This window comes from Corvus moneduloides, chromosome 12, assembly GCF_009650955.1.
Source record: "Corvus moneduloides isolate bCorMon1 chromosome 12, bCorMon1.pri, whole genome shotgun sequence".
Taxonomy (NCBI): domain Eukaryota; kingdom Metazoa; phylum Chordata; class Aves; order Passeriformes; family Corvidae; genus Corvus; species Corvus moneduloides.
The window spans coordinates 16,355,386-16,377,719 of NC_045487.1; the positions used below are offsets into that span (position 1 = coordinate 16,355,386).

Genomic DNA, 22,334 nt, shown 5'->3' on the forward strand with positions numbered 1-22,334 from the left:
CTGCTCCTCTATGTGCAGCTGAAACAACAAGGCAAAGTTTAGCTCGTGCTTGACTGCAGGCTCTGCCTGCCAGGGCAGAGCTGTCTGCACCAGCATTGCTCACCAACAATTAATTCCTCTCTGAGACGCCTGCAACTGCATCATGCCTGCAAAATCACATGGACAGGGTCTCCATGGTGACAGTGCCATGCGCTGTGCAAACATCAGCTGGCTAGGCAGGGTTACTTTGGCAACCCAAGTGCCACAGGTAATGATCCAAATCTCCTTCACACTTATGAAAAAATAATCTGAATTAAAAACACGCCCATGTTTCATTCTAGGGCCAGCTCTGTTCTGTTGCTGCTCATAAATGGCACTATTTCGATGAGACCAGAGCTACCTCCATTAGAATTACAAACAAGAATATCAAGAATAATTATTTAACCATCATTTCTATACAGTAATGAAGAAAAAAGATGCACACTGCAGTTGATTCTAGCTGAGATACCACATAAGCAAAGCTTTAATACTATAGATTTCATTAATACTATAGAGAAAAAAAATTTTCATCAGGCTCACTGCTGTGTTCTATTAGAAAGCTATGCTGTTTTTAAGATGGATTGTGAGCTGCATTCTAACTGCAGATGCTCTTCTCAGACCAGAAGAGTTTTCTTTCATGTTTTTGGTATATATGGCTTTTAAAACTAACGCTGCACTCACTACAAAGAAAAATCACATCATCTGTCTGCTGGATTATGTCTGTCTAGATCTGGTCTGTGGAAGGCAAGAAACTCAAGGAACCAAGGACAGCAGTTTCTGAACTTGCTGGCAGCTCTGAGGGAATAGCTGGTGTTCTACTCCCTACAGACCCTGCCAGGGCACAGGAAGCACTGAGCAGAGGTGAATCTCCCTTTGCAGCCACAGAGCCCTGTGAGGGTGGCTTGGGCTCAGTGAAGGGACAGCCAGGACACACACATGGCCAGCAGTCACTGGCTCCTTTGCTAATGACTGCCCTTCTACTCCCAAAAGAGACATCTGTCAAAATTTAGTCCTGTTGTTTTGCTGGCATATTTTCTCCTTAATAATCTTGAAATACCTCTCTCGTGTTTATGCAATATGATGTTGGTAATATTTCATTGGGAAACATGCTGACTTTTTTCAAACTTTTTTTTTTTAAGTGAGTTTGCACTATTTCCCTTTCGCAGGCTGCCTTCTGTACAAGCTTTTCTAGAAAAACTGTTTTCCTGTGTGATTACTGACAATTATCCTACCAGACACAGTGATCTGGACAAAACCATCCTTTGCTGTTAGGGATTGTTTCCCTTGAGAGCAATGGAATAACGTGTATTCAGCACAACACTCTTCCATGGGAATGATCTGCATTCGTGATAGGAATATTTCCCTTGCACTGTGTAGCAGAATAGCCAGCAGAAAAGTGCTTCTAGTATTAAACTGACTTACCTGCTGAGACAAAATCCTTCAATTACCTGTTTGTGTGGGAGCTGGGTATATGGGAGGCCGGCAAACCCACATATGCAACCAGCCTGGATTCTCCTGTCTCATCTACACCATCAATTCTGAAGAAACCTCCCAGACTCTGTTCTCCTGGAGGCTGAGGGTTTGCAGCAGTTTGCACGACAGATGGAAAAACAGCATAATATTTACAGGATTTTGAATAGGCTCTATTCCTGCCTGTGGTGAATGCAGCCAACTCTTGAGATGCAGAAATTGAGCACTGAGCATATGTAAGAAGACACATCAAACTCAGGGTATGTGGGGCCCAATTTTCATAAATGCCTACATGGGCATGGAGAAAACATGGATACAGTCAAAATGTAAAAAATTAGTATCACTAACAATGATTTTGAGCTGATTATTTTTCCTACAAGAGTAGTAAAATAACTTGGATCATGAAGTCTGTTTCCATGTCATGTCACATCATGTCATGTTCTGTCCTGCTAGAGCCCATCTGAAAGCAACAATGATTTTACCCAACTCCACTGGTTATGCCCTGTCACACTGAACTTTTGCACCAATGGTTTTGCCTGCACATGTGCAAACAGAAAGTACTTTTTAAATCCCTTTCATCCCTCCACTGCTATTTGCAGCTGCAAACAGCAGCAATGGCCTCTGTTCCCTTCCGCTGCCTGTCAGTGAGGAGAGACCTTTTCTCTGGAGTACCTTTCAGCCTCTCTGCATGTTGCCATGGCAGCAAGACTAAAACCAGACCCAAGATGAGAAAAATGTCAAAGGAATAAAAACTGATGCTACAGGCAAACTCTGAGTCCTCCCCTGCCTGCTGAAGATACCTATTAAGTGATACATCTTCTGGATGGAGAGCTACAGCTGCAGAACTGTGCTGTTTTCACTCCTTCCTTATTCCTATAAGCTCCTGCTGACGTCAACGAGTATTTGTTTTGTCTCAGTAAAATTCAAAGAAAAAGAGATTTAAAGCTTTGTAATTACAGAACAACTGAGCCAAATCTTGCCAGTCTTTACTTACAGAGTCACCAGGGATAAAGCAGGAAAACAGGCAGAATCAACAACAAATTAAATATTTAGAAGTACTGAAGAGCAGTGCCTAGATTATCAGTTTGGTGAGAGCTTTTCTACATGATAAAGGAGGAGAAAAGAGCCTGAAATTTGATCCATCAACACAGGGAATTCCAGCAGGTTAGGACAGCTCAGGGGCATTCAGCACCGTGACAGCTAAAGACTAACTTTTGGTTGTAGCAAAGTGCTATAAAATGGACATTTCTGTGAGACTGTGCATTATCTCAGAACCCGCACAGAGCCAGAACGGACACTCATTTTGATTTAAACTGGCACAGCTTTTCTCAGTATCACTTATTATTAAGATAAGCTCAAAGGAAAAAGCCATTTTTTCCCTGCATTACTATAGGAAATTATTACCTTATTCCTTTCAGAGTCAAGGGTTGTTTCTGAGGGGTAGAGATTTGGTGACGAAATCCCTGGAACACACTTGAGCAGAAAAGACATATCCTGTGAATCAGGATGAAGCTTTAAGGGTCTTGCACTGGTATTTCTTTTAGAGCAGCAACAAAGCCAGAACTCCTACTCTATTCCTGGGAGCCACTGGCTCCCCAGGACTGGCTGAACCCTTGGAATTGATGGTAGAAGTTACAATAGCATGGTCCCAATGTTAGGAGAATGGCTTTGAGCACATCAAAGCCACGAGTAGAGGAGCTCAGAACCGGTCACCTTCATGGTACCTTTCTGAGCATTAATGCATCTTGAAGTAAGCTGCAGCCAGCTGTGCACACACACATGCTCCAGACACCCCTGAAGCTTGAGGTATTCAGAGGCGATGGACTACAGCAGCAGCTCTTATGGTGAGGAAAATTCCTTTAGCTGCAAATGAATTTTAGCAGGAAAAGAGACCCTCTGTATTCTGTTAGGATGCAGCAGTCTGCTGCCTAAATTGAATTAATAGATGATGCTCAGTTTGCTGTATTCCTATATTCCATCACAATCTGTTATAAAAAATTATGGCAGGAAATAAACTTTATTACATTTATCACTATGCAATTAAAAAAAGAGATATCTTATATTGTTATTAACTATCAAGCTCCATGCCACCAGTTTTTAAACTCTTCCCTCTCCAATGTTGCCCTGTGATCTCTTTGAAAAATGTCTGGAGGAAAACTGCACCAACCCAAAGAAGATCTTGTTTGTTCTCTTGCCCTCAGCTCCACGAGTGTCATTAAACTCTCCTGCTCACCCTCAGGATGTGCAGACCTAATCCTGAGCACTCTGCTTTGTATGGTGCTGTATTGCTGGCTTTTGAATTACAATGCCTGGGCTGTCGAAGGGGAATGTTGCTGATCTCCTCTGAACAGCAGGAGTCCCGTCTGGTTAACTCCCTGTGGGAATCCAACAGAGATCCCTCTTCACACAAGTGAAAGATCATCCAGCCTTTCTGGAGCTCCACAGGAATATTGCTGTGTGCCACCGTGGGTCAGGGGCTCTTCCAGCCACACCACTGCTTTAGTGTTCAGGCTATTACAGCTTTTAGTGTTCAGGGTCCAATAATGTAAGAAATGCCACAGAACTCAGAGGGCCTGTTCTGTGTGCTGCTTCTTTTACTGTTTCTCTCTAAGCAGCAGTCCTTGTCCTCCCAAAAGCTGGACAGTGGTGTGGATGGAACCTTGTTCTGACCTTCTGCGATGCAAATCTACACACACCCTTTGGGCTTGTGTCTGTAAGCATAAGATAATTTGTACTATCACTTCCTTGCTACTATGGTGAAAAAAAAAGGTATTTGTTTTCAGTTTTATGTTTAGACCAAAAGTCCTTCCAAGCCCCTTCTGGATAAAATAAAACCAAGACCCCACAGGTGATTACTTTCTTGCTGTTTCCCAAGCTTTCATCAGCATCTGTTTATTCAAATTTCTGTCTATTCACAAGAAAAGAGTTTATTTTATAGAGAGGAGATATTTCTTTGTGTGTACCTCACTAGAGAGAATTTGCTTTCTTTTAGGAAGCTGAAAAATTAGAGAAAACTTCCCACAAGGAATGTCCTTTTTAATCTATTATTTTATTTTACCAGCACTCCATGCTGATGGTTTGTATTAGTTCCACCTGATTTGTCTTTCAGGCTTGTTCCAGTTCTCTGATTCTCCAGAACCACTATCCAAAACTGGATCTTCACAAAAAACTGATTTCTACAGTCTATCAGAGGTTTCTCCATCTCTTACCAGCACCAACAATTTTTTTTTGCATTTCTCACCAACACTTTTGAAGCCACACTTCAAGCCCCACAACCTGCATGAGAGTAGTTTTCCTTTTTTCTCCCTTAACCTTCCCTGTTGTGGCCTTTGTCCTTTCCTTGCTTTCTTCTATTTGATCCTTGTAATAAGATCATAAAAACCCATCCTCATTCTACACCTTTCCCATATGGCAGGTGAGTTTTTTGGAAGTCAGACACAAAACCTGTGACTAACATGGCTTCTGCCACTGTAACCTTTCATGTTATTTGTTAAACAATTCAAACAAGTCAAGTATTTTTCTCCCAAAGACCTATCACATATTCCTCATGCTCTTCCTTGAGCTCTATTTTGAGTTCCTTATTTCACAATATGGGATCTGAAAATCAGTAATAAAATAATGAGAAAATCCTGTGTGACCTGTCTACTTATTCCAAAGAACTCTAGGTCTTCCTTTATTACTACTAAGGAACAGAAATTGTGTTTTATTCCAGAACCACTATTCCAAAACCACGGGAAGTAAACGTAGTGATTACAAAATACAGTAAACATTCCGTCTTCCAGATGGTAATCAGTAAAAAGTCTTGACACTCTAATTTCCAAAGTCTGAGAAGCTTAATGTAAAAATCCACCTACTGGGATCAGATTAGCAGACACATTTATGTTGTGACTTTGAAAAATATCTCCATGTTATTTTGTAACAATGGATTATCTTCAGTAAAATCCATCCCCAATCAGTAAACTAATTATGTAAATTCTTGAAACTCATCAAGATAAATACCAAAGGACTCTGATGATACAAATGAGAAAATACTTCTCTTTTGATTTCTTGTGTAATTTTTTTTTTTTGTTTCACAAAGTAGTGTCTTGAGAATTGCAAACCTAATTCTTCATAAGTTATCATAGTATTTTACAATCATTCAAAAAGTGCTCCAACTCAGCCCTTACCATTGGGTGCCACTCTGTAACTTCATTAAAATGAAACAAAAAACACACACTGTGTTATATTAAACTGTAACACAGTTGTTATGATAGACAGTATGATTCATGCTTATCCTCAGTTTGAGCTACATCACTTTACGGCAAGATGGAAATCATTCATCCAGGCAAGATGAAAGGTATTTGAACTTATCTTGTTTTCTGGTTGACAGTTTTACAATATATATTGCAGTCTATTTGCTTTATTACTTAGCATTTCTCCTGGCACTGTTAAAAAATGTCTCATTCTAAGCCTATATTAAAGATCTTAACTTCCAGTTAGCATTGTACCAGTGTGATTGCTATAAAATTGATTTAGTTTACAACAAGTTTAATGCTGGTGTGTGAGCACTCATTCAGCTCAGCATTCCATTCTATTGACCCAGCTCAGACTGCAATAATTGGTAGCAGGGAGCCAGAGCACAAGTGTCCGTGTGACAGAACGTCCCTGCTGCAGCCCAGGCAGTTTTTAATCTAATTCAATTAAACTTGCACATGTAGATGTACCCCAACCCCCAAAGGCTTGTGCCTGAGCCACAGCAAGGCAGGGAAATAGGCAAGAACCTCAATAACACACATTTTGCTAGCTGGAGGCTAAGGCAGGTTTAACTGCAGGAACTCTGAGAATTATGCTGGGTGTTTCCTTTAGATTGAAGGGAAAGATACAGTATTGTCTTACTTCTGCTAAAGAAATCAAAGGTTATGCCCTTCTTGCTCAGAAAAGTTTAATATCTTTAAGATATTTTAGCCAGGACATAATCACAGCATGTAACAGAAAAAGCCTTCAGGTTCTTCTCACGGTTTTGAGTACTTGGTGGTGGTCAGGAATTCTATTTTATACGACCTTTATTCTACTAAACGGAATTAATTTAAACAAAGATTTGGAGCCGTCTGTGATGTGTGAAGCTTTATTTCTTATAGGTATGGCCTAACATTTTCAGATGTGTGCACTGTAACATCACCTTCAAAAGCCTGAGCTTTAATTCTCAAACTATCATTTTCTGTACAATCAAAACTCTGGAAAATCAGTGCTCATTTGGAACTCTTAAATTACATCACTCCCTTTTAGTATTGTTTTCTCAAAGTCAATGCTCATAATACAGAGTTTTTCCCTACAAAATACCTTTGTGTTCAATCATTCCCAACAGGTTAATATATATTTAGGAGTCTTTTAGTATTGACCATGCATCTGCTTGTGCTGCCTTGGTGTTAATTTAAATCATTATCTGTAATGAGCAATAATGTTATTACTAAACTGCAATACCACATAGAACTCTCAATTATGACATTAAATTTAGATTATATTATGCTAAGAGATATCTTTATGCCCAAGAGTAATTCTGCTTTTAAAACTCATCTGTGCTTAAAATGATTGAAAAGAATATATGAGCCATTTTCATTATGTGAGAACAATTATCTTGATTAACAATTGTTACGCGCTAAAATGAAGTGTTATTTTGATACAATCATGGCATTTTGAGTAGAATTATGTAAACCAGAAAAGTAAACTTGCTTCCAACTAAAGTTCCCCACTATACTTAGAAAAGGAGAATTCAATCATACTACATATTGTAAAATGTTATAAAATTGGAATGTTTTAACATTTTTAAAATCACATGACAGGGAATTTTGGATAAACAGGGCGAAGAGAAATCCAAATCAGAACAACCTGGTAATCAGGTGCATCAAGAGAGGTGAACATAACGTGTGTTGCTGCCACTACTGGGTAAGTGCCCATGAGCAACTTCCACAGCCTTTGAGGAAACTGCAGGAGCCTCCTGGTAAGCTCCAATAACGGGCTCTAAGCACAGCCTGGAAGATCCTGTATTCCACCAGCTGGGATATTCACCCTCCTGCTCTCCAGAGGGCAATGAATGAGTCCATGTTGTGATGGTCCAGTAACAAATCTCAGGGTGGGGAAGGCAGGATTGCGATACGCTGACTCGTGAAATTGAATATTCAACTGTCTTTTCTAAGTATCACCAATACCAGCAATGGATCATCTGGTCAATATGTAGAAGTATAGCTACATAAAACCACAAAATTATCATCTACAGTTAAGTGCCTTTTCTTGGATCTTAGCAAAGTTGTGTGAAATAGAACACAAAACCTGTGTTTTCTTTGCAATAAAGGTAATTTAGTAACCTAATCAGACCACTAGTAAATTAAAACAACCCTGGAGAATAATTTTGTGCTACTGCTCAAGAGATTTCCAAAATTTCTACCAGTCTGCCAAAACTAGTCATCAAAATGATCAGCTGCTGAGAGATAAAACTGGCTTTGCTGATGGAATTAATAATTTACTTTTTCTTTGGCCATTGTTAGTAGCTACAACCATAAGCAGATCCCAGGAGAAGAGCTAGAATGTTCACCTTAGAAAAGCATTGCTAAAACCAAAAAGGCCCATTAATTTAATTTACTGTACCGGAGTTCAGTATCTATTAACAGCTAAACATCCTTCTACTGTAGCTAAAAGCTTATGTCAATGTTCCCTCTTTATAGGCCAAGCACCCAAAATTCCCCAAAGCAGAAAAATGTGAGCTAGAATTTACTCATTTGCTCAAGGCACAGCATCTACTGATGTTTCTCACCAGAGTAATGCAGCAGTGTATGAAGGCATCCCTTTTCCTTCTGCTCTATTAACCTTTCTGCTCCCTGTCAGTCATGGAAATGGACATAGGGATCGTGCTGCCAATGTAGCATTATTTAGACAAAATGGACCCATCAAATTTAAATATATATATAGAGATACTTTAATTATTCTTATCTCCCACTCCCCTTTTGATTCTTTTCAGTCACTTCTTAAGTGGATTTCTGGGCATACACTGATTAATGAAGTAACAGACTCATAGACTGCAGTGAGAAAACCAAACAAAATAATTACTTTTTTTTTTTTCCCTGCAAACCAAGAGGCCAAAACCTCATCCAAAATCATCAGGGATCTCCTTACAGTCTGAAAATGGGAATGTGTCAAAGGCAGGAGGAATCCAAATTATTTGTATTCTCTACTGTGCCAGACCTACGAGGATGACATCTCTCGTCTCTCTCAACATCACCAAGTAGACTCCATTATTTCTATCTCTCTGTTTTTAATCCTTAGCATCTGTGAAAATAGGTCTTTCTTTAATTTGAATGCAGACTAAAAGAAGTTTCTGAGAGAATGTAAACAATCAGGAGGAATTGTTAACACAAACCTCCGATTTCTGCTTCATGCTATCCCAAGAGAAAAGCTGAATTTCTCACATTAGCACCCCCTGCCAGCCTAAACTGACCGACCAAGAGCTTTCTTCCCAAACCACCCAACTAATTAACAAAGAAGCGTGAGTGGAATTTTTTGAGAGGGAAACCCAAGGTTTCATTCACAGGCTCTGTGGCTGAAACCACACACACTCACAGAGCACAGCACAAGAATGAAACAGCATCTAAATGTGGCTTTGAAAACTTTTGTTTCTAGTATTTTCCCTCTAGTACCTGCTATTTGTGAGTCTTACTCACAGCATCCAGTAATTATTTCTGAGTGACAGAAAACAGTCATTGTTCCAACCCTTAAGGAATTCCTTGCCAATTAGTGGTACTACCAACTCTGTGGAAGAGGAGACACTGTACACTTTCTCTTAGAATTAATTTAAAACTATTTCTGCTGGTGGATGCAATAATACATCGACACATATTTCATCCACATGAAAGACTGAGAGAAGATAGGCAGGTATTTCCTTGCATTATCAGGTAGAAATAAAAAGGAATGGTTTGAAGCATGCTTGGATCAAGGATCTAAAAGAAGTGTCTTTTATTCTCTGATACTTCACAAAGAGTGCAGAAATTGTTTTTGAGTAAGGAAATGATCCCATGACACCCTGTTTTCCTGTCTTTTGAGAAGTGCTTACATTTAAAATGAAGTGTAAAACAACCGTGTTAGAGCCAAATATTCAAGATAAAGACAGAAGAAATATACTCTGTCTTCTGGAGCTATGCCCATATGTTGGTGTCACTGATGGGTAGAGTAAAGCTTTCCCTAACGAGGTCTCTCTTTATTTCCTTGCAGGGGAGCAGCATCACCAAATCAGCTCAATCCATAAGGAATGTGTGCCCATTTATTACTTAGCAGCCAGCTAATACATTTCAGAAAGCAGATTACTCCTGTAAAATACTGCTTCTTCACAGTAATGAATCAGCAGCTTGCTCAGTATAACATCTTTGTCCTTATTTTTCTAATAAATGGCAAAGCACCTCTCCCCATACAGTCTCCTGTTGCTAATTTAATTAACTGGAAGCATGTGACTAGTTTAATAGTGCACACTTTTTCTTCAGAGGGATCCATCAATGCTTCCTATATTATTTTCCTGCCTATTTCCCCCTGCCCTTGCACTATCCATCAGGAACCAAATCTACTTGCTGTTTCCCCTTCCCTGCAGTTCCAGAAGCTATTATGGCTGTGGCACACAAGGGCAAACAGAAGTGACAGCCTGACCTGTCCCAGAAATACGACCATGACTCACCACTGCACTTTCAACCTCCAGTGCCTCATGCCTTCTACCAAGTATTTTCTGCCTGTGTATCTCCATAACTAATTAATTCTTAGCAGAGTGCTTACTAAGTAGATCAGGAAAGCGCTGTAGCTGCAGGCTGTATTTATGTTAATGGGGAGGTTTAGTCTCAGGCTGGTCAGATTCTAACCTTTGCAACAGCAACATCTGAACAGTGCTCATCAGAAACACTGCCAAAATACATTTCCATGTTTGCCACTTCATTCCAAAACATGAAAATGGCATTCCCCTGGAAGAAAAGAGCTCACTGACCTTTGGCAGAACACACACCTCGGTGAGATCAGAGCCCCCATTAAGGCACTCAGTGACAAAGGCTCCTGGAGATGCTGAGACGCAGCCCAGGGCTATGGCTGTGAGAGGCCAGAACTGGCAATTAGAGATTTGCAGGCTAATCCGTGATCTTTCCATTACTGTGCTGCATGGCACCAGGCAAGGAATGACATCCACCATCTCTTCTGTTATTCATCTATTAAATGGGTATTATAGCGCAAATATTCTCACTGTGCATAAAGGAACCTTCTGAAGACTCTAGATGGCAAAACTGTTTAAACACAGGTATTCAACTGGCAGGCTAGATAAAACAAGCTCAATTTCAGACACTGTAAAAAAATACTAGAAAGCACAGAACTGAAATAAATTACTTAAATTCCATTCATGTATCTTGAATTGCATACAGTGAATTTATGAATAATATATAGCAATTGAAAAGAATTGACTTCTGCTTATGTATTTAACAAGCAAAGTCTGAGTTTTCTAAAACAGCTCATTTACCCAATCAGATTTTGTGGTAATCACAGTTAATGTCATGTATTTGAGGCCTTATGGAGCCACCGTGCCTGTATCAAGGTCTTGGTTTTTTTCTTTCTCAGGCTTTTAATAAAATCATACCCATTGCCATCAACAGTGTGTGAATCTAAAAAGACCATGGGGTTATGCCATCCCTTTCTGATAGTGGTAAGAAGGGTAGAATGAATTATGAACTAACATGAAGTCCTGTTAAACAGCATTAAATGGGGAAGAAAAGCAAATGAAATTTTATAGGGACTTTGTAGGAACTTAGTAATTCACCCAAGAGCAGCAAAGATCCCAAAAGCACGTATACAGAATGTTTTAGGGGGAAAAAAATTGCAATACCTAATTATTTCCAGTACTTTCAAGGTATGTTAAATTCATCTAAGCATACAGCACCAAAATATTTTGAGTTTTAATTAATATTTATTTCAGATACGCATCTTGGGAAAATTCTTTGCCAAGCCTTAATTAAAGATCACCTTGCTCATGGCCCAGTTTTCATTCCTTTAGAACTTGTGTTCATTATATTTAATGTTAGTGAGGTAAGATTCAGGTGGAATAGCTTTCCCCTTAGCCTGGAGAAGAGAAGGCTCCAGGGAGAAATCAAAGCCCCTCCCAGTGTCTACTGGGGCTCTAAGAGAGCTGAAGAGGGACTTTGGACAAGGGATGGAGTGCCAAGACAAGGGGGAATGGCTTCCCAGTGCCAGATGGCCGGGTTAGAGGGATATTGGGAAGGAATTCCTGGCTGTGAGGGTGGAGAGGCCCTGACACAGGTTCCCAGAGAAGCTGTGGCTGCCCCTGGATCCCTGGCAGTGTCCAAGGCCAGGCTGGACGGGGCTTGGAGGAGCCTGGGATAGTGGAAGTTGTCCCTTCCCATGGCAGGGGTGGAATGACATGAGCTTTAAGGTCCCTCTCAACCCAAACCATTCTGTGATTCTGTGATTCCCCAAATTTGAAAGATATTTTGGCCTCTAAATATATAATTTGATTGTGAACACAGAATCAAGCTACCCTGAATTATTCAAGCGTTGTTCCTCAGTCTGCTTTCCCCACATCTCTATTTTCAAACCTTGTGCATCAGCAAGACACAGCTCCTTGCATTTTTGGACGCTTTGATATCTGCATGAAGCTTGTATTAAGCTTGTGTTACACCTGTTTGTATACAAGGAACAATGGTGACGAACAGATAAAACATTTAAATTTACTTTGAACTACAAGTATTTATTTCATACAGTCAGCATGAATCCCCACACAGGAAGAACAAAGAGGCTTCCAATCAGAGGACAGTGTATCAGCAGAGTTAACACCTGTCCATCAGGAAAGCTGTTCATGAACAACTGCAAAAGAAGTTGTTCTGTCAAAGAAATACTCAAAACAAGCAGGGTTTGTATGCTGTATGCTGGATGAGCCATCACAGCACAGACACACTGACAAGCTCGTGGGAGGTTTCACAGAATGAGCTGCAGTTCCCTCTTTCGACACCATATAACTGCCAAGTAAATTGTTTCATGCCTATGAAAAATTAGTATTTTATGTATTTCAGGGTGGGTTATTACTTTGGTTGTAAATGTACTTCCACTTTTATCATGGTACTCTGTTATTCTGCATACCCTGAAGAATAAACACTATACAAGTCCTTGACTTCAAAAAAGGCATAATTTGTTCTGCTGGAGAATGTTTTCATCAAGCAGGGAAGACAAAAACCTGCACACATTATTATGACATTGTAACTATTAAAAAAACCCCGCAGAACTGGGATGGTATATAGTATTCCTAACAAGATACCAGCCCAATCTGATATTATTAGATTACCCTCTTTCTACGTTAAAAGTAACTAATGGGTCAATTTTCTGTAGGTCTCACTATAGTGATACATGAAAGGCTTTTTACCCTGAAGCTAAGATCACAGAAATATAAAATTAATAAACAAAAACATAAATAGAAACATAAAAAGCATAAACAGCTTTTGATGAAATTAAAGTTTCTCCTTTAGGGAGAGACTGTTATTATGCTGCTATCGTGGGTTTGAGATTTCCCATCCCCCTGCCTCTCGAATAATGATATTGCTGATATTTACAAGCCTTCACTGAGATGGTAATTTATATGAGAGGATGAGTTCAGTGGAAAAACACAGGTTTACAGTACCTGGATCCTATGAAGCCAGTGAGCAGCGCTAAAACCAGACAAATTGTGACTGCTTTGCCCTCCCCAAAACATGCCATAAATTCTGTATGGAAAATGTTCCTTCATCCAGTTCTTGTCACTGGATTGCAACTCAATAAGGCTGTGATCTTAGTGTTCCTACTCTTTTCCTTTGCATGCTAACAACCCTGATAGCTAATGCAGAGAACAAAATGTGTGAGAACAGCAACATAGGAAAAAACGTGCCTTTTAAAGGAAGTTTAAAGCAGGTACTCTATAATGTCACTGTAATGTGATCAGTTGCACTGCATTCTTTTAGCTTCAGGTTCTTAAACAGAGCTTGGGTTTCCTTAGCAAATTACCAAAGAGAAAAGCTTGGCTTCAAGAGCAGGAAATCTCACTTAGATAAAACCTGTATTTACAGCTAGACCTACTGATACAGTAATTTCCTTTAAAAGGCACATTTTCTCATATGTTGCTGTTCTCACATACATCTGGCCTCTGCATTATCTATCAGTGTTTTTAGCATGCAAAGGAAAAATAACACAAACCTTACATTATGATCTCTCATAATTATTCAGCCAAAAACACCCCAGGGACTCAGTGCAGTGCTCATTACAAACTAAATTAAGGTGCAGGGCTCTTTCCAGTTAAAAATATTCTATGTACTGACCAGAGGGCACAGTCACTAGACCTCTCTGGTAGTTATATCAAGATCTGTAATATTTAGTGCCTCGATTCCACTGATTTTTATCACAGCTGAGAGCCATGGTGTATTCCTGGGTCGGGGCTACAGTTTTGCATCACTGTTCACTAAGTGAGATGTTGCTAAAGGCATTATTGCGTCATCAGTGCAAACTAGTAACATGTGGTGACATTCAGTGCCTCCTTTAAGGTACCAGCCAGTTCTTGCACAGGTTTCAGTATCTCATCACTCTTACTGACCCTTAAGGCAGTAGGGGCCTTTGATACCATTATTGCTACCTATCATGGTACTCCTTTAAATCATTTGAGAGAGAGGAATGCAATGAATCCTTTGCTACACGACACAGACCTGTAGTCAGGATGTTTTTCCATAATCTCACTCGTCACTCACATGGATCAAAACGCCCAAGTCTGAAACCTTCCTGACTACTGAGAGTCCCTTTTGAAACAGGAAGTTTTGGGTGATGGAAAGGTGCCCCAGAGATTTTGATGACTTTGACCATGACTGGCAGTTCCTGTGCAAGAATTTGTGAGGTTTGTTTTACACTTACACATGCTCAGTGCTAACTTTGACCGTTTTAAATCACCCAAGAAGGTGCATACAACTTCTGTGTCAATAAACTGTTCTACCTGGAACATACATTTTCTTTTGCAGCTATAAAGAGATGAAAAAACCCCAGAATTTTAATAGAAAAGTGCATGTTTTTACTCAACACACTAGATTTTTTTTGAGAACAGTCAGTTTTCATCCTGTTCAGTAATCTAGAATTGACTACTGTGTAAAGCAAAATACTCACAGACCCTTGGGAGAATGCTAATGCATAAATGCACAGTACAGATTAATCAGAATGAGTGGTAAATAGTCACTAACAAAGAAACAACCACTAATTTCAACGAATATTCACTGAATACACATCCTGTTTTAAACTCTGCTATTTGTAATGAAATGCAATCCTACCAGACAATCAGCTTTTTACTCCAGAACAGCATTTTAAGCATGCGCCATCTACAAATCATCTCATCTTTTAAACACTTGAATGCATAAACAAATAGATGCAAAGCAGGAAGACATCTCACCAGAAGCTAATTTATTGTACGACTTCATTCATTTCATGATGAATTCCCAAGTTGGATTTCCATTTTAAAGTATCTATGGATTTTGTTACTCTCTTTTAGTTAAATCCTTCTTGCTTTTCCACAATGAAGTGGTTCTAATTGCCTACTTGAGACAAGACTTGGCTTTACTAGGATTTATGGATGTAAATTTGAGATTAAAATTACCCTTCCCAAACAAACACCAGCAGTTAACACAGCAATACAAATAGTTTTGCTCCACAGTAGCAGTCAAGAGTCTGGATCTAGAGCTCCCTTGTGTCAGCAGTAATCTGATGCATTGAAGAAAACTAAGTCACTTCTAAGTTCCCCTTTTCAGCCAGTTGGCAAATTTGCTTAAGCAGCCTGTACTGAAGGGGCAGGGCAATCCTTATCCTAAAACAAAGGCCAGTGAAACTAGGAATCCTTCCACAGACTTGGTGGCCTTTGGATGCAGCCCTAAAGCAGAGAAAGGAGGACACTTGAAGGGATTATATCCTAATTAGAATGGTCTCATGGACACTTAGGCAAACCTTCATGGCTCAACAGGAACACTATCAAACCAAGTCCATCTAATAATTTCTGAACAGTTCTATCTTTCATACAATTTGACAGTCAACTAGACATCGTGTAACACAGACTGCATAATAGGCAAATGGGAATCTAATAACTTTCTCTAAGTTCTGTATTACTGCCACTTGAAACACTTTAAAATGGAAAATCTCACTGCAATTACAATTTTCTCTCATCAGTATATTCTTTTAAATTCAAACTGTGTGCTCACAAAGAAAGTATTAAGAAATAAATGCTGTTCAAGGAACCATACCAGGCTTTTAGAACAATGAGGTATTTTTTTTACACTTCATGGAGACCTATGAAAATGGACACAAAGCCTGTCTCTGGCTGTTCTCACAAACACTAGAACATAAAGCCCTCAGTTTTGGGGTCATCATGTAAGGGAACAGTCCTGTAGCAACAGCTTGAGCAGCAAAGGGGAGCACCACTGGATATAACCCATTGTCCTCTGCTCTGATACGTGGATGGAAACTGATACAGGACTGAAAAGAGCAGCATTTGTACTGTAACACAGCTTCGAAAGAAAACCAGGTGTCTTCCATGTTGGCTTTAGAGAGTCTGCCTTAGTTTGTGAATTGATATTTGCACAAAGGAATACATGAAAACAAATGCAGATGCAGAGTGAATAAAGTGAGCTGAAGGGATGTGTTGGGGATATGCCTTTCATGGAGAGATCAAACCTGTTATGTGTGTGATGAGACATTCAGGTATTTAACATAAAACATTTGGAAAGGTATCCCATGGTGAAGGCTCCACTGAGAATTTTCCTTACAATATTTTCATTTTGAATGTCTCTGACTGGATTCAAGCTCATCTCTAGGGTAGAACTGCTAGAGAGAGGACACATGGATTCCCCCATGAGGCTGTGGAAAAGGTAAAATTCCTCCACAGAAAACTACTCAGCCATTCGTTCTCAAATGCCATGTTGGGAGTCCACCATTCTGCTACTCTCTAGTTAAACATTTATTCTCAAGGCTCTTATGAGTCAGGAAGTTTCCTAAGGAAACCTGGTAAAAACTGGTCCTATATTGGTTTAATCTCTAATAAAGACTACTGGGAGAGGTCAAATGGAAGTGGAAATTTGGTCAACATCAGGCTTACTCAACAGGAAGTGAACAGCAATCAAATGTCCCCCTCTGAAGGGGGGAGATGTTCAAGCTCTGGAATTAAAAACCTACCAAACAGAACAGAAATGCATCAACCTTTCTTCAGTCTGGTTCCATTTAGTCCTCAGCTATGACACATTCTCCATGTATCATATTAACTTGAGAGTCAGCCCTAAGTTATTTTTATGCCCACAAAAATATATCCCTAAAATCATAATGCTCTGGGGATGAGTAATATTTCAGTAATACTTTGCAATCAAATAAACAACTCTTGCACTACCATATCCCTGAAGGTACAGCCAGACACTTCCTCTGCCAATTACCAGACAGCTCATGGAAAGCCAGCAGGTGTGACAAATGAGCTGGAGTTTTCTAGACTGTGCTTGACAACAGATGTATTTACACATTTCACAATCTACTGGTAGGGATGGTGCACGCTACTGCCAAATGTTAGATGAAATGTTATTAAACAGAAGTCTCCCAACAAATTCCCATCATGTTGACTATTAAGATCAGCCTGCCACATGTAATTTTTCATATTATGGCATGTCCTCAATCAAGTTTTTTTTAAGCTATTGTCACTATTTTAATTATCCTTCTCTTACTCACCAGTACATGAAAAGTACATATTTTACATGAACAAAGAAACTGTCTAGAGACTTGTGCCACTTAAATTTTTAAAGTACTTCAAAAGCTTATTTAATAATTAAATTAAAAAAAACCCCCACATCAAAACAATGAGTCCCAGTTTTATTTTATACTGCTCTGCAAAGGGCTCTCCCTTGCGGACAGTAGCAGAGGATTTTGTCTTGCCTGAGCAGCTGCTCTTTACCACAACATCTGACATTCCTGGAGCAGATGGATGCTGAGAAGAGCCACTTGGTGCCCCCAGCAGGGACAGCCCCAGGTGTCCCTCGGGTGCTGTCGGTGTCAATGTGGCCTCAGGCAGACTTTTCACAGGAACAGCAAGGGGTTCCTGGGGAAGGCGTCACTACAGAGTAGCCCACAGGGGCTGGACCCTTTGCACCTCTTCCACGTGAAGTGGCACCTTGGGATGCACTGGGGCATTTGTAGGGACAGTACAGAACATGCTGGGCTCAAAAACCAACTCACAGGCCAGTCACAATCTTAATAAACTACAGCATTACTCATGGATTGAGCCTGATGGTTACAATTTCCTCATGGTAACACCACCTACTGTGGTCAGACACAGACAGGATTTTGTTGCAGCACCCTCTGAACAGCGAAATACAACAGTACAGACACTACCCCACTCAGCAGAGCTACTACAGACCACACACTCTAAGTGGTGTGTCAGGCTCAGTGCACTTCACAAACACATAAACCACAAGTACTAATCTGGTGGTGCTATATAATCATGTTGTTTCTTCATATGGTAATGTCTGTTCACACCTCCAAAAATACTTCTCCTCCTTCATCAGCATCTTAAATACAAATGTGTCAAACAGTGCTTTGAACAAGGGGTTTATAACTGCCCAGGCTAAGAGCAGGTTAGTTTCTTTACATGTCTTTAAGGAGAGCTGAACAATTAGAGAAATTTAAAAAAGAATCAAAAGAAAATCCATAGTCCACAATTGCAACTTACATTTCTTTGACACATTTTCAATAACTTCCAGAAAACCTGCAAGCTTCCAAGGTTTGTTAGCACAACTATGGCACTGAAACTAAAGCTTGTGTATTAATGCATCCTGAGGAAAAAAATCTAACTTGTCTTCAATTCCAGTGTTTGCATTTCATTCTGCACTTGTTAGTCACGTTTCACGCACTTAGGAAACAGGAACTATTTTTTAAGATTGAAAAAACACATTTATTATTAGCATTTTCAAGAAATATATTTAGTAGAGAAATACGTGGGTAACTCTGGGTCCTGGATTCTCCAAATAGCAGGGGCTCTGGAGACAACTTGTGCACAAACTAAAAAGCAGAATACATTAATAACTAGAAAATACGTTTAAATACGATTTTACCTCTAAAAGTGCATATTTTTCAGAAATTTCCAAACGAGGAAAGAGATTTTGCTCCTACCTCTTCCAAAGCCCACAGTGAATCAACCACAGGCTTGATCTTCTTACTGTTATATAGATTTAGGAGTTTGTCCATCACACGTTTGATCAGGCCACCTCGATTCTGTTTGAAAAGTAGATTCAACAGGGAAAATCCAGCAATGACTTTGTTCTCCTCATACAGCTTGATAGGATTTACTTTCTCAACCTGCCACCACTGGAAACCAGTAAACAACAGCATGGTTAGAAAAACATTTTTCAAGAAATGTACAGGAAAGTTCACAAGAAAACTGTCTGTGCAGATGTGATAAATGACTCATCTGTCAGCTCTGAAGCAACAGCCAAGAGAAGCAGCAAGGATTTGATTTAAGGATGAGGCAAGAAAGTGTGCAGCTGACTGGCAAGCAGAAATAAAACACAAACTCGTGTTGCAGGAGGTCAGGGGAGAAGCATGGTGACCAGATCTGGGTTTGTAGGAGGGTCTGGCAGCAAGGAGTTTGGATTTCCTCTTCTCTTCTGCTCTCCTTCTGCTGTCTCCAGGCAGCCACTCAGCTGCCCGGATGTTCACAGGTAACTCTTGGCTATGACTCTTCTCAAAACCAAGGGAACCAGGCACTGCCTATCAGCTGCCAGTCACTTTACACCCATTATTATGTTTATGACACTCCAGCAAACCTCCTAGTATCTAATGAAAGGGTTTTATTTCATTTAGCCCAAGAGCATCATTGAGAGTGAGAGATGCCACTTCCCTGCAAATTTTATTCGAGTGGGTAAATTTTTAATTGTAATTTTCATACAATTTTGATGAGTTAATTTTGCAGCATAATTACATAAAAAACTAGCTATACTTGTAGACAAAATTTTGTATGGTTTTTTTTAATTCATTCAATTTATTCATACTTATTCCTTCAATAAATACCAATACTATCTGAAAAACACTTCAGTGGAAATTTATTTCACGGGGCCAACCTACCCTACAAATTACATGCATCTGGATATTCTTACATTAACAGTAAAAAGGCTGCATAGCAAAGACTATCTTGTTTTAGTTCACAAATGTGTGACAATAACAAAGATCCTCCCACTACAACCATTAAGAAAATGTAGGAGGCAAAGAACAGCTCCCTGCTACAGTCCCTGACTTATCTTGTTTTCAGCTACACAGAGACTTTTGAAGCCAATTCCTCCTGGGAAGGAGTTGTTGCTGGAAGCTGTAAACGAGCTTTTGGCAGAAAGATCATATGACAGATGTTCAGAAAAGATTTTTCCCTATGTTTTTTCCTGTATGAAGGAGTCGCTTTCACTCCTGCTTAACTTATTTCTTGCTGGCAGTTTGATATATTTGTCCTTTTTTTGATCTCTAGGATTTCTGCACAGATTTCTGTTGTTGTAGGAAGCTGAAGAGAAAAAAAAGTAATATTTGGACTTTGAATTTGTTGACATCATCAATTAGGAAACAAATGCCACATCATCATCTCTTTGATGTCACTTGAAATGAACATGGAGAACTGAAAAATGCTCTTCTGTATGAAACAAACTTCTGAAAAGCTGGAAATGACTGGGCATAGGCCCCATCTTATGAGATACATGTCCTTTAATTCACTGCACTGTCCTGACAGTGTCTTCAGATACAAGGAACCTACAGGGTACAGTTATTCATGTCCATGGATGTGATATTCTGCCAGAAGTAAATAAATAATGCAGTCTAAACTTGTCTGTGTAACAGATCTATGCCTCAAAGCCAACAATTTCACCTGAAATATGAAATGTACACTGATCCAATTCCTGTCTTCCTGTCCTGACATAAGAAAACATGGCACAAAACCACAGTACCAGAAGTAAAAACTCAGGAGAAATAAATTAAAATGATGAAGATGAAAATGCTACAGAAAAGACCAAAGTTAGAGGACAGAGCAGAATCACAGGGACACTTACTGATTTAGCAAAACTGAAGAAGCTTTTTGTCTCCCCAGTAACCATGTTAGATGAACCTGTAAAAGATGAGCACATTCATACACAGCTTATGACAAGCTACAGCAGACCATTTAGTACATGTAAAATCATCTCTATGATTAATATTTAAGAAAAAAACATGCCCAGGTTTAAAAGAAATACTTATACTTTGAATAACAAAGAATAAATAACATAGAGGCCAAGGCAACCGAGCCCTCCAGGCTTATAGGAATTCTGAGATGACACTGACAATCTATCCAATCTCCCAAAGCCAGGGACAGGTTAAGTTCTGTTGGGCATCTTCGCACAGATACAGCAATCCCTTCCTTCAGCTGTCCCTTCCTACAGGAGCTTTCCCCACACAGCAGGGCAGCCTGGCAGAACTGCAGAGGAGATGTGTCTGCTCTGTGTGGGGAGCAGTCCACAATCAGGAGTGGAAATTTGTGAACAGAAGCCTGGGCTTGGATTCCTCAGAGTCTTGTCAAATAAACCCAACAGTATTCTTCCTGAAATTGTCCTTCAAGCTTCCCTCTCACAAAAACTCCATTGCAGTTTCCTTGGACACACAATGATTCCCACAATGAGAGATCCAAACCTTCTCCCGTGCTTCTCCTGTATCACCCAATGATGTTTAACAATCTGAAATGTATGTTCAGTTTCAATTTTGGATTTCCTTTTCTACATTTTTTTTAGAAGAGTTTCTTTGTATTACTGTTTGTATCTCAATAAATTAGTCCATGCTCAGCTTCATTAAAATCCTTGATTGGAAATTACTGAACTCAGAAAGCATAACATGTCAATCACCAGTTCTGGAAGTGGAGGCATGGATGATTTTAAGCTCTGCAAAGCTTTAGTTTTGAAATATGTACCTGCTTTTTTCCACTCACCATATAAAATGTAAGTCCCAAGTGGTTTGAGAAGACTGAGGCCTTTCCCAGTATTTTCTCCACAAAGACAGTCCAAAACAATATCTACTCCATCTGCTGAGATTCTAAAAAGCAAGGAAAAAACTCTGCAGTAAGATACACAAGGCTGGTCAGGCTGATTGTTAACAAAATACCAACATTTTCCAGGTACTGTAGGAAGGACTCTAAGGCTGAGACTCTGACTCTGTGAAAACTTTACCCTCATCAAAAGACATTTCAGACTCATTCAGTGGCACAGTGCAAGTTTTTCAGGCGAGCCAACCCACACCTCTTAGGCTTTAAAGAGGGGGAAAACCATCTTGTTCTCCCTTTTTCAGGGCTTTTAGTAAAATTGTATTATCAAAAGACAGGCAACAGATACAAAGTTCTTTTCTGACTGAATGCAAATGTCAGAGAATGTTTGGGGGTTGCTTTTTTGCCAATGAATACTATAGAGAAAAAGGATACTTTTCTAATCTAATATTATTTTTCTGACTTTGTAAGGAAACAGATCTTCTCATCCTAGCTTCTTTTCAGACCAAATGATTTGTACAGTTATTTACAGTCTTCTTCCTCAGATGCTTTATCAACTAGATATCAGCAAAGAGTTAAATTAAGCTTAAAGAGAACTCACCAAGAGCTAGAAATCCAGCAAAAGGGTTACAATCAGGCCATATAAAAGAAAGCAGAGAGTATTTATACTGTTTCAATAAACATTTTGCATATTTATAACTTTCCAACCCCTCTGTCAATGCAATATCAATATGATGCTGACAAAGAAAAAAAATACGCCAAATATCCTGATTTTGCG

At 39.5% G+C, this 22,334-nt stretch overlaps 1 protein-coding gene across 1 annotated transcript in view; it reads right to left on the minus strand.

Moving 5' to 3' along the window:
• Nucleotides 1-22,334, minus strand: part of VAT1L (vesicle amine transport 1 like) — a 56,593-nt gene that overhangs the window by 11,404 nt on the left and 22,855 nt on the right. Inside the window, exons 5-7 of the mRNA XM_032121658.1 lie at nucleotides 21,506-21,609; nucleotides 20,601-20,656; nucleotides 18,688-18,882 (exon numbers count right to left, since the gene is read on the minus strand). Coding sequence (XP_031977549.1) covers nucleotides 18,688-18,882; nucleotides 20,601-20,656; nucleotides 21,506-21,609 — 355 coding nt within the window. The remainder of the gene's footprint in view (nucleotides 1-18,687; nucleotides 18,883-20,600; nucleotides 20,657-21,505; nucleotides 21,610-22,334) is intronic.